Genomic DNA, 12,642 nt, shown 5'->3' on the forward strand with positions numbered 1-12,642 from the left:
CTGAAAATGAGGCGGATGGCCGTGTTCCACTTTTGCTGGGGTGGAGACTGTGGGGCCTAATAGGGTGCTGAACACCTACCCCCACCTGGACTTCTAAGCTACACCTAAATAGAGTAACTGCCTGCATAAAGGAAGAATCTAGTCTAACAACACAACACCCAAAATGTCCAGAATAGAACTGAAAATCATTAATTGTATCAAAAAACAGGAAAATCTCAAACTGAATGAAAAAAAAGACAAGAGACATCAACACCAAGATAATTTAATCTGACTAGAAATTTAAAACAGCAATCATAGAAATGCTTTAATGAAAAAATTATGTACACATTTGAAACAAATAAAAAAATAGAAAATCTTAGCAAAGAAAGGAAGAATATAAAAAACAAAATGGATTTTTTTGGGGGGGGCTCTGTTGGGTCTTTGTTGCTGCGCTTGGGCTTTCTCTAGTTGTGGCGAGCGGTGGCTACTCTTCATTGTGGTGCGTAAGCTTCTCATTGTGGTGGCTTGTTGTGGTGCATGGGCTGTAGGGCACACGGGCTTCAGTAGTTGTGGTGCACATGGGCTCAGTAGTTGTGGCTCGTGGGCTCTAGAGCACAGGCTCAGTAGTTGTGGCACACAGGCTTAGTTGCTCTGTGGCATGTGGGATCTTCCCGGACCAGGGATCGAACCTGTGTCCCCTGCATTGGCAGGTGGATTCTTAACCACTGCACCACCAGGGAAGTCCCCAAAATGGAATATTTTTAACTGAAAAATACAGTAGCCAAAGTAAAAGACTCAATGGATGTGCTCAAGAACAGAATGGAGGGGAGAGAGGAAAGTAACAATGAACTTATAAAACAAGAGAAATTACCCAATATGAACAACAGAGAGGGAAAATATGCTGAATCCTAGAAGGAAAGGGGAAAGTCAGGCTGAAAAGGCCTTCAAAGCAATGGCAGAAAATTCCTCAATTTTGGCAATAAACGTAAGCCTACAGATTCAAGAAACTAAGCAAACCCCAAACAGGATAAACCCAAAGAAATCCATGCCAAGACACATCATAATTAAAATTCAGAAAACTAAAAACGAGGAAAAAAATGAAAGCAGCATGAGTAATGATACATTACCTGCAGAGGAACAATGATTTAAATGACAGATTTCTGATCAGAAAACATGACGGCCAGAAGGAAGTAGCACATTTTTCAAGTGCTGAAAGAACTGTCAATCCAGAACTCTATACCAGCAAAAAATATTCTTCATGAATGAAGGTGAAATGAAGACATGCTCAGGTAAAGGAAAACTAAGAATCTGTCAGGAGATCTATTCTAAGGAAGTTCTTCAAGCAGAAGAGAAATGAAGGAAATGTGGAACATCAGGAGTGAGGAAAGAACATAAAGTAAAAATATGGGTACATTTAATAGATTATCTTTCTCCTGTTGAGTTTCCAAAATTATGTTAGATGGTTGAATCAAAAATGGCTACATTATCTCATGTAGTTCTTAAGGTATATAGAGGAAATATTTAAGATAACTATGCAATAAAGTGGGGGTAAATTAAAGGAGCTCAGTTGAGATAACGTTTTGAACTGGCTCAATGTTAACAAAAGTAGACTGTGATGAGTTACATATGTATAATGTAATACCTAGGGCAGCTACTAAAAAATTATACAAAGAAATGTACTTAAGAACTCTATAGATAAGTCAAAGTAGAATTCTAAAAAAATGCTCAAATAACCCACAGTAAGACATGAAAAGTGAAACAGAGGAACAAAAAAACAGAACAAAACAACAAAGTGGCAAAGAATGTTCATAACAGATTTGTAATAACCCCAAATTGGAAACAATTCAAATGTCTTTCAATGGCTGAATGTTTAGAGAAACCATGGTATATCGATACCATAAAAAACTACTCAGAAATTACCCAAAAAAGAACAAATTATTGTACCTGCAACAAGTGGAATTTATCTCAGGAGAATTATGTTGAGTGAAAAAAGCCAATCTTAAAAGGTTACATAGTGATTACATTTATAGAGCACTCCTATATGAAGAAATTATGGAGAATAGATTAGTGGTTGGCAGGGATTAGGAGTGGGGAACGGGGAGGAAAGAAGGATGGCTGTGACTACAAAGGAATAGAACAAGGGATCTTTGTGGTGTTTCAAGTTCTATATCTTGATTGTGGTGGCAGTTACATAAATTTACACTAGATAAAATGGTATAGAACTAGAGATACACATACAGAAGTGCATGTAAAATCAGTGAAATCTGATAAGGCCTGTGAATCACACTAGTGTCAAATGTGATATATAACTATAATTACATAAAACATTACCATTAGGGGAAAGTGGATATAGAGTACACAGAGTAGTCTAGGTTATTATTTCTTCAACTTCTATAAATCTATAATTATTTCTAAATTAAAACATTTTTTGAAAGTCCCAATAGAAAAAATAGACAAAATACATGAATGGGCTATTCACAGAAAAGGAAATTTGAGTTCTATAAATATTTAAGGCCTGAATATAAAACAGCTGTGGTATAGGAAGAAGTGAACTTTCACATCCACTGAGCTCTTACCTGACACATAAAAATCACCAGCATTTGAATTCCCATGTAAGGATCTAGAAACCAAAGAAAGAGTTGTTGAAATACATTGAAACTGCTTCTGCTCTGATACAGGTAACTATCCTTGGCTTGATATTTTACATTAACATTTTACAGTATGCATGAATGGTCTTTATCCCTCAATTTGAACCAACCCAAATGCAGGTGACTTTTTTTTCCAAATGGAGAGTCAGTTACCCCAACAACTGAATATTTCTTTTGTTTCTTCACTGCTTTCAAATAGGGAAGAACTTGTGTTTAAAAATGAAAAATTTAAAAATTGGTCTCAAACAAAGTCTATTTTATACTTCTGATGTGTGTATCCTAATTAACATTATGAGGAGTAAGCAAAATATTATCTTAATTCAGTTTGGTTTATGTATTATTAAAGATATTTTCTATAAATGTTAGTATCTGACCAAAAATAAGAATCCATGTTAAAATTGTTTCTATAGGTCCAGATTTTCTCTATCCATTTGATTTTTTTTAAAATAAATGTATTTATTTTTTTGGCTGTGTTGGGTCTTCGTTGCTGCATGCAGGCTTTCTCTAGTTGTGGTGAGCAGGGGCTACTTTTTGTTGCGGTGCGTGGGCTTCTCGTTGAGGTGGCTTCTCTTGTTGCGGAGCACAGGCTCTAGGTACATGGGCTTCAGTAGTTGTGGTGCACAGGCTTAGTTGCTCCATGGCATGTGGGATCATCCCAGATCAGGGATCGACCCCGTGTCCCCTGCATTGGCAGGCAGATTCTTAGCCACTGCACCACCAGGGAAGTCCCTATCCATTTGATTCTTATTTTAGAGAAACAAGAAAATAAAGACAGGCAAGAGAGAATAAAAAAAGAAAACCTACAACATAATTTTGACAACCAGATTTGTTACTACTGTCATATTTGCTTTCATTCTTTTATTAAAGGAATATTACAGATAAATATAACAAGTGCCTTCACTTCCTAAAAGGCAACCAATGTCATATAATGTATCCATGATCAATACACAGTACTGTTCTTTGCATTGTTTTATTAAATTTATAGAAATGTTATACCATGTTCCATTGTATATTTTGCTTTTTTCTGTCAATATTATGTAATCTATCCATGTAATGATATATCAAATTTGTATCTTTAAATATTGTGTTCTATCATACAAATAATCACATTGTATCAATCTACTCCTCTACTAATGGAAATGTATGTTCTTTTCAATTTAGAGTAATATAAACCATGATGCAGTGAACATAAAGAGAAGCATGAACACATGCATCTCTGTGCATATATGTGGGTGCCTCTGAAGCCAATACACCAAAGTAGAATTGAATGTTCCATATTTATGTGTTTTTAAAGAAATCCTGTTACTCTAAAGTAGTAAATATAATCTATTTTTTCATTATATAGAATTTTGATTTTTATATTCTAGTCTTCAAACTGGGTTTTATTTTTGTATATGGTATAAAGAACTAACATTTTTTGTTCATATGAATCTTCCATTTATTGAATAGGCCATCCTTTTTCCAATGATTTCAATAGCACTATAATACACAAAATTCCCATGTCTTTCCTCCAGTCTTCAATTTGTTTCCACTGATTTATTTACTCATAAAGAACACACTGTTTAAATGCTATGAGCTTTGAATAAATATGCAATGATATCTAGTAGTCTATCTTCTCTTTTGTTTTTCACGTTTGTTTCAGCTATTTGTGGCCCTTTACATTCCCATATAAAATATTGAATCAGTTCATGAAATTCTTAAAATATAACTAACTGATAAAAACTTTGAGTGGAAGTACTTTAATGATTTGTGAGAAAATTTATATATTTTTTACCATGTCTTTTCAGAAAATGTTATTTTTCTCAAAATTTCAGGTGTGACCTTCAAAATGTTTTATAACTTTATATATGTCTTGTAATTCATTATTGTTTATTCTCAAGTATTTTATAACAAGATATTTTCTAATTAACTATTCTAGTATGAGAGGTTATTTTAAGAGTTTTTTTTTTTTTCTCCAATCTTCTTTTTCTTAGTTAAGAGATTGGCTAGGAGCTAAAGTATCATGCTGGCATGCTGATGAAAATATCTTATTTCAGGTTTTAAAGATAATGCTGGATAAATATTATCATTAGATAAGATGTCTGCTGAAGATTTTTGACGATCAGCTTTCTCATTATACAATTTGTCACCTTGGTAAGAACTGTGTCAAAAATGTGACTTCTTCAAACGGCTTTCCCACATTCACAGTTTTCTGCTCTAGATCCGATAATGTACTGTGCAAGGAGGTGCTAATTCCTTCCAAAGGCTTTTCCATATTCACAAGATTCATAGAATTTCTATTCCTAATGAGTATGAATTCTCTGATGTCTAACAAGGTGTGACTTTTGGCTGAAAGCCTTACCACACTCATTACAATGATAAGGCTTCTCACCTGTATGTTTTCTCATATGAAGTGTAAGAGATGAGATTTGAGAAAAGGCTTTTCCACATTTACTACAGTCAAAGGGTTTCTCACCTGTATGACCTCGTATATGTATAGTAAGGGAGGAACTTTGGGAGAAAGCTTTCCCACATTTATTACATTCATAAGGTTTCTCACCTGTATGACCTCTCATATGTACAATAAGGGAAGTTCTTTGAGAGAAAGCTTTTCCACATTCATTACATACATAGGGTTTCTCACCTGTATGACTTCTCATATGTAAATTAAGCAATGAGCACTGAGAGAAAGCTTTCCCACATTTATCACATTCATAAGGCTTTTCCCCTGTGTGACTTCTCAGATGAAGAGTAAGGGAAGCAATCTGAGAGAAGGCTTTACCACATTCATTACAATCATAAGGTTTCTCTCCAGTGTGAACTTTCTGATGTGTAATAAAGTTTTGCTTTTGGCTGAAGGCTTTACCACATTCATTACATTCATAGGGTTTCTCTCCAGAATGAATTTTTTCATGAGCAATGAGATTTGATTTCTGGCTAAAGGCTTTGCCACATTCTTTACATATATAGGGTTTTTCTCCAGTATGAATTCTCTGGTGTCTAACAAGATTTGACATCTGAATGAAAGCTTTCCCACATTCATTACATTCATAAGGTTTCTCTCTAGTATGAATCTTCTGGTGTGTAATGAAGTTCTTTTTGTGGCTAAAGGCTTTTCTACATTCCTTACATTCATAAGGTTTCTCACCAGTATGACTTCTCATATGTACAGTAAGGGCTGAGCTTTGAGAGAAGGATTTTCCACATTCATTACATTCATAAGGTTTCTCACCTGTATGAATTCTCACATGTATAATAAGCATGGAAAACTGAGAGAAGGCTTTTCCACATTTATCACATTTATAAGGTTTCTCTCCTGTATGACTTCTCATATGAAGAGCAAGAGATGCTATTCGAGGGAAGGCTTTACCACATTCATTACATGCATAAGGTTTCTCCCCAGTATGAACTTTCTGATGTGCAATGAGGCTTTGCTTCTGGCTGAATGCTTTTCCACACTCATTACATTCATAAGGTTTCTCTCCAGTATGAATTTTTTCATGATCAATGAGATTTGATTTCTGGCTGAAGGATTTTCCACACTCCTTACATGCATAGGGTTTCTCTCCAGTATGGATTCTTTGATGTCTAATGAGATTTGACATTTTAATGAAAGCTTTTCCACATTCATTACATTCATAAGACTGCTCCTTACTGTGGATTTTATGATGTTTAATGAGTTTTTCCTTTTGGCTGAAGGCTTTTCTACATTTTTTACATTCATAGGGTTTCTCTCCAGTATGAATTCTCAGGTGTCTTATGAGGTCCAAAGTTTGATCAAAACCTTTTCCACAATGATTACACTTAAAGGGGGTTACTACAAGATGGGATAAGCTATTGCCAAATGATTTCATAGGTTCATTATATTCACAATGTTCTTTTCTTATAAGGATTCTCTCATTATTATAATAGTTGAAATTATTATGTTCTAAACACTTTCCAAATAAGTCGTATTCATAGAGATTGTGACTGGAAGGAAAAAAGTCTGAGTTTGGAGAAAATACATTTGCAAATTTCTTATGACATTCATTCACTTTTTCTTCAGTCAGTGTTTTTGTGAATTTATCTTCAAGTTGTGTCAAAAGTCTGTCCTGGATTTTCTGATGCTCATCCATCCCCCATATTTCTCCTAAAACAAATTGCAAATAAATATCACTTGTAAATTTTTCCAATATTATATCAAAAAAATTTTTTTTAATATACTAGTATGGGATTGGTTCTTAGCTTATGGCCTAGTGTCCTATTAAGCAAATTCCAGGTACATATATCTCCTATTTCCTAAGCTTTAGGAAATTCCAGGAAAGGAAATATGAGTAGAGACAGATATTTATGAATACAAATAGCTTCGACTGCTTTTAAATGGGATCTGAAAGAAAAAAGGTAAACTGTTGGATAAATAAGAGGGAGAATTCAGAATGTACAAATAAAGTAAGAAGAAACAGTGATAGAGAAAAAGACAAAAACAGGAAGCTAAAAAATCATAAAAGAACTTTACAGGACTCCATTTAAATAAACTTTTATAAACTTTTTGACATAATTTTCTGGAAAATATGAATTACCAAAACTGACTCTATAAGATGTAGAAAACAAATACCAATTTCCACAAAATAAACAGAAAAATATGAAAATACCCCAAAACAAAACAAATAGAAAAGGCCCAGAGATATTATCATGGGAATTTAAACAAACACCTAAGGGACAGCTGTCATGCTGTACAAAACATTATGAAAGAAAAAAGAATTCCCATTTTTTTGTGTGTGAGACAAACATAATATTAACACCAACACCTGATAAAGATGACAACCAAAAAAGCAAACTATACACCAATTTCATTTTTGAATATCAATGCAAAAACTCTACATATCAAAATGGCCCAGAAGAAAAAAAAAGTGACCCAAAAGCACATTAAATATAAGACATATATATGTTGTTTTTTTCCAGGAATATAAGTATGTTTCAATATTAGCAAATCTATTACTATAAGTAAATACATTAATAGGTCAAAAGTGAAAAATCAAGTAATCGTTCCAAAGATATTAAAAAGATAAAATTCAACACCTATTTTCCATAAAAATCACTTTATAAAATGGGAACAGACACTTATTTAACTTGAGAAAAAGCACAGTATAACTTAAACCCTGGCACTTTTCTTAATGGGAAAAATTCCAAAGCATTCACATTAACGTCAGGAATAAGAAAAAGATAAGTACTATCACAACTATTATTACAGTACAGGGTAGTGTATTAAATAAGAGAAAGAAATGAGGTATAAAAACTTGGAAAGGAAAGGTAAAGTTAACACTATTTGTCAACACTAAAACTGTTAACTTGCAAAATTGATTCACCTGAAAAATTATAAAAAGTAAAAAATTAAATTCACTATATATAGTAAATTAATATTCAGTTTCAGTAACCTTCATATATACCAACAACTATTTAGAAAATATAGCAAAAGACTACAATGACAACAAAAATATGAAAAATCTGGGAATAAATTTAATAAGAAATGTCTAAAAATTATAAGAAAACTTTAAAATGCACACACAGATTTGAAATGAAAGTGTTATAGGTTGAACTGTGTGTTCCCCCTTTAAAATATATGTTTAAGCCCTAACCCCCAGTACCTCAGAACGTGAAGTTACTTGAAAATAAGGTCATTGCAGATGTAGTTAGTTAAGATGAGGTCATACTGGAGTAAGGTAAGCCCCTCATCTAATATGACTGGTGTTCTTATAAAAAGAATGCCACATGAAGAGACAGAACACAGGGAGAACACTATGTGAAGATAAAGACACAAATTGGAGTTATGCTGCCACAAGCCAAAGAATGTCTGGGGATACCAGAAGCTGAAAGATACAAGGAATCTTCTCCTGTAGGTTTCAGAAGGAACATTGCCCTACTTACACCTTGATTGTGTATTTCTAGCCTCTACTTCCACCTTGATTGTGTATTTCTAGCCTCTACGTCATTATGGCAGCTCTAGGAAACTAAGACAAAAGGTGTATCACATTCCTGGAAAAGAATATTCGATAGCAAAAATGGTAATTATTTGCAAGTTAACCTATCAACTTAAAGTGGCTTCAATAAAAATGTTTGAAAATGCAAGTAAATAATAGCTCAAGGGAAAATGATACTAGGGGTTGCCAGCAGAGAGGAAGACATGGGTAAGAGGAGAAAAATTACTTTTCAGTATATATCCTATTGTACTTTAAAAAATCTGTACTACAAGTATGTATTATATATTTTAAAAAGTGAATAAATAAAATTGTTCTGAACAATACAGTAATTAATAAAATGAGAACAAACAATAGGAAGGTAAAAATTGGATAAAAGAATCAGAATAGGGACTTCCCTGGTGGTCCAATGGGTAAGACTCCGTGCTCCCAATGCTGGGGGCCTGAGTTCGATCTCTGGTTGGGGAACTAGATCCTGCATGCATGTTGCAACTAAGAGTCTGACTGTCACAACTAAGAAGTCCGTATGCTGCAACTAAGAGTCCACATGCTGCAACGAAGATCCTGCATGCCACAACTAAGACCCAGCACAGCCAAAGTAAATAAATAAATAAATATTTTTTTTAAAAAAAAGAAGAATCGGAATATAAAACTGGAAGAGCCTGCGTAGCATGATTGAAAGGGAAAACAAAGAGTGGGAAATTATGCTTAAATATGGCCTCATAAATACATGAATTTATCTCTGATCCTGCACAAAACCACACTAAAATTAGATAAGGAAAGAAAAAGATATAAACTAACAAAGACAAAGACCACTCTTCCACCCTAGAGAAGATGGGAGATTACTCTCTTGAGAAATATAAGGACAGAAAGGCTCTAGAGTCAAGGACACCAGGCAGAGAAATTCAGAGATAAGGAACTGGCTCAAACGTAGAATAAATGAACGTCTACATACCCAAAGGTGAGACATTCAGTCCCCAGTGGCTGCTTAGCTCTAGGAGAGGAAAATGGAGATTTTTCTCCCTCTCTGCCAGACTGAGAATAAAGTAAAGGAAAAATTCTTGTGAAGCTATAATGCAGGTAAAGTTAGAGAAGTGGTTGCAGATTATAAATGTAGAAAAGAAGGCAGAATACTAAGCTTAAGCTACTGAGTCCCCTCAGTTCAGGGAAACAGAAAAGCTCAATTAAGCAAAAGGTGTTGAGGGAGAAGGTAAGATCAGGTCTTTAAGGTACTATCCAATTAGAAGTGTAAAAGAGTTCCAAGGGCAAGATCAAAATATCAAATGTGACAGAAAAGACTCCATGTTTTAAGATGGTGAAATGAAAAAGTACCTGACCTCTTCTCCTCTATACAAACAGGAATGAAAAGTTATTGATACTTCAATGATCCTAGGTGGTGGCTATAACCCCAATTATAATAAATGAGTTAGTGTTGACAAATACAGTGAAGGGTGGAATAGGGAAAAAAGGATTCTAAGAGAAGACAGCTGTTCATGCTGATCTTGGGCACAGCAAGCAGCTGACATTGTCAAAATGGATATCACACCTTGAAGGGAAGAATTAATTAACCCATGATTACAACATGGAAATTTGGGAGTAGAGACTGATTACAGGAGACTTGACATCCCAAGGTATGTCAAGGAAGCCAGGACTGAACGAGGAAACACTGTGAAGTACTGTCTTTTTAGGAAGAAGTCTGTTGGGGTGAGAGTGTAAGATTCAGAGTTATGAGAAGACTTGCAGCTGCAGTTCCTTTTTGGATGAGAATAAATAAAACCTAAATATATTCACACAACCATGTAGAATAAAAGGCTTTAGTATGAAGAACAGATGCATTCCTATACATCAAGAGTTGGCAAACTTTTTCTTAAAGGTCAGATAGTAAATATTTTAGGCTTCGTGGGTCACATAGTCTTTGACATAACTATTCAAATTTGCCTCTGCAATGTGAAAGTATTAATAGTTAAGATGTAAATGATTCACTGTGGCTATATTCCAGTAAAACTTTATTTACAGAAACAAGTGGCTGGCCTACAGGTCACAGTTTGCAGATTCCTGCTCTAGATCAGAAAACTTTCTTTCCTTCCCTAACAATATCCTTCTTTAAAAGTCAGGTCAAGGAGAAACTATCCTCACTCATAAATGAGAAGGTACTGGAATCAGATCTCTAAAAAAGTATAAGAGAAAAAAGAAAAGAAACATGAGATAAAGAAGGCAGACAAAAAATTCAAGCTAAAATAATTGACACATAGTAAATGAAAATCTTGATTAAATGTATTGCCATGAATGAAAAAACTTAATGAAAATATCAACTATAAATGAGCTCAAAATAGAAATATAAATGCATGAGGAAGAAACAATGAGAAAACAAAAAGGGCTAAAAAAAAATTAACTAGCAGAACCAAGAAAGAAAGAAAGGACAAAAATAAAACCATCCAAAATAATGAACACCATGCAAGTGGGGGAAAAAAGAGAGACAGATAGGCTACATAAAGACTTTTAGGGACTCTCCTGGTGGTCTAGTGGTTAAGACTTTGCCTTCCAGTGCAGGGGGTGTGGGTTTGATCCCTGGTCAGGGAGCTAAGATTCCCTCATGCCTTGGGGCCAAAAAACCAAAAAACGTAAAACAGAAGCAAAACTGTAACAAATTCAATAAAGACTTTAAAAATGGTCATCAAAAAAAAAACCTTAAAAAAAATTTAAAGACTTTAAGTATTGAAATTACAGTAAGGTAGCCTCATATTGCAAAACAAGATAGTGGATAAAGCAGAAATTCTGAAGCATCACTGGGCTTATAGGAAGTAGGATAATCTCCAAGAACACTGCAATCCTCTCCAACAACCATGCCTGAGCACCATACACACAAAAAATGAACAAAATAAAAACAAGTATTAGCCAAAACCAGGTCTGAGAGAGAGCAGACCTGAAAGCAACCTGCAAGACAGATCTGTCTTGAGTACCTATGCAAAGCCTTGTTAACTAAAGTATAAGGCTCTTGGGCCATCAATAAAGAAGAGAAGCTCAACTAAGATTCCTACAAAAAGCCAGGACCTTCAAAGAATGTTCAACTGATCCTCACTTGGTAATGCCTCTTGGCACCCACCAGAAGCACATGCAAATCATCTTCAGAGGAAAGCAACCCCAATTTAGGACAAGAGAATTAGCACAAATTAAGATTTTAAAAATTTAAATTTAGGATCAGCAATCAACTATGTGAAGAACCAAAATACACTGAGTCCTCAAAAACAAGATATTTAAACCTGAGAACTTAAAATACTGGAACTGTCAGACACCAAATACAAAAGAGCTATGTACAGTATTTTTAAAGAAGCAAAAGATAAAAACACAAAGCTGAAGAAGCCACAGAAATTACTAGGAAGAATCAGAAAGATGTGAGAAGAAAAAAGCATAGCAAAAACAAAAAGAAGAGGAACTTACAAAAATACAAAATACTACTACTAAAAATTTTTTCAAAGGTTCATGAGTTAAAAAGATGAATAAACATGGTTGAAGAGAGAATTAGCAAACTGGAAGCTATATCTGAAGTAATTACTGAGAAGGCAACACAGAGATACAGAGGAAGAAAATAGCAAAGGATATTTAAAAATATGGAGAAAAAAAGGTCTAGCATCTATCTAATATGACTCTCAGTGGTAGAGTGTTAAGGCAATGAATGAGAGCCAATATTTGATGATGCTAGCTGAGAATGTTGCAGTATTTATGGAAGACATAAATAAGAAGACAACACTATGAATAATTTTATACAAACAGATTTGAAAACACAGATGAAACAAATTGTTAAATATAACAGATGGCCCTGGAACATCAATATATGGTAACCTTCTTAAAATACAGAGGAAATTTAAATATTTATGGCAAATTCTTTGTTCAACTCTGTGAAAATTAATTCAAAAACCAGGATTAAAATGGTATCTTTCTGGAAAATTACAGCCTATTATCAAAAACTATTGCCAAGAAAGACAAAAACATCTATATAGAACAGTTATAAAAGGAACAATGGAGAAGGGCTTCCCTGGTGGCGCAGTGGTTGAGAGTCCGCCTGCCGATGCAGGGGACACAGG

The 12,642-nt window shown here is 34.3% G+C and overlaps 2 protein-coding genes across 4 annotated transcripts in view; one reads left to right on the forward strand and one right to left on the reverse strand.

The window, feature by feature from the left end:
- The window catches only part of LOC103084210 (zinc finger protein 570), a 345,144-nt gene that overhangs the window by 56,532 nt on the left and 275,970 nt on the right, over positions 1 to 12,642 (forward strand). The gene's annotated exons all lie outside the window — the stretch shown is intronic.
- ZNF569 (zinc finger protein 569) overlaps positions 4,380 to 12,642 on the reverse strand; it is a 57,100-nt gene continuing 48,837 nt past the window's right edge. The window contains exon 5 of one of the 3 annotated variants that reach the window (XM_007471043.1): positions 4,380 to 6,735. In XM_007471043.1, coding sequence (XP_007471105.1) covers positions 4,910 to 6,735 — 1,826 coding nt within the window. In that variant the 3' untranslated portion in view covers positions 4,380 to 4,909. The remainder of the gene's footprint in view (positions 6,736 to 12,642) is intronic. The other 2 variants (XM_007471044.1, XM_007471045.1) reach the window with 2 other exon arrangements.

This window comes from Lipotes vexillifer, unplaced genomic scaffold (assembly GCF_000442215.2).
Source record: "Lipotes vexillifer unplaced genomic scaffold, Lipotes_vexillifer_v1.1 scaffold182, whole genome shotgun sequence".
NCBI lineage: Eukaryota > Metazoa > Chordata > Mammalia > Artiodactyla > Lipotidae > Lipotes > Lipotes vexillifer.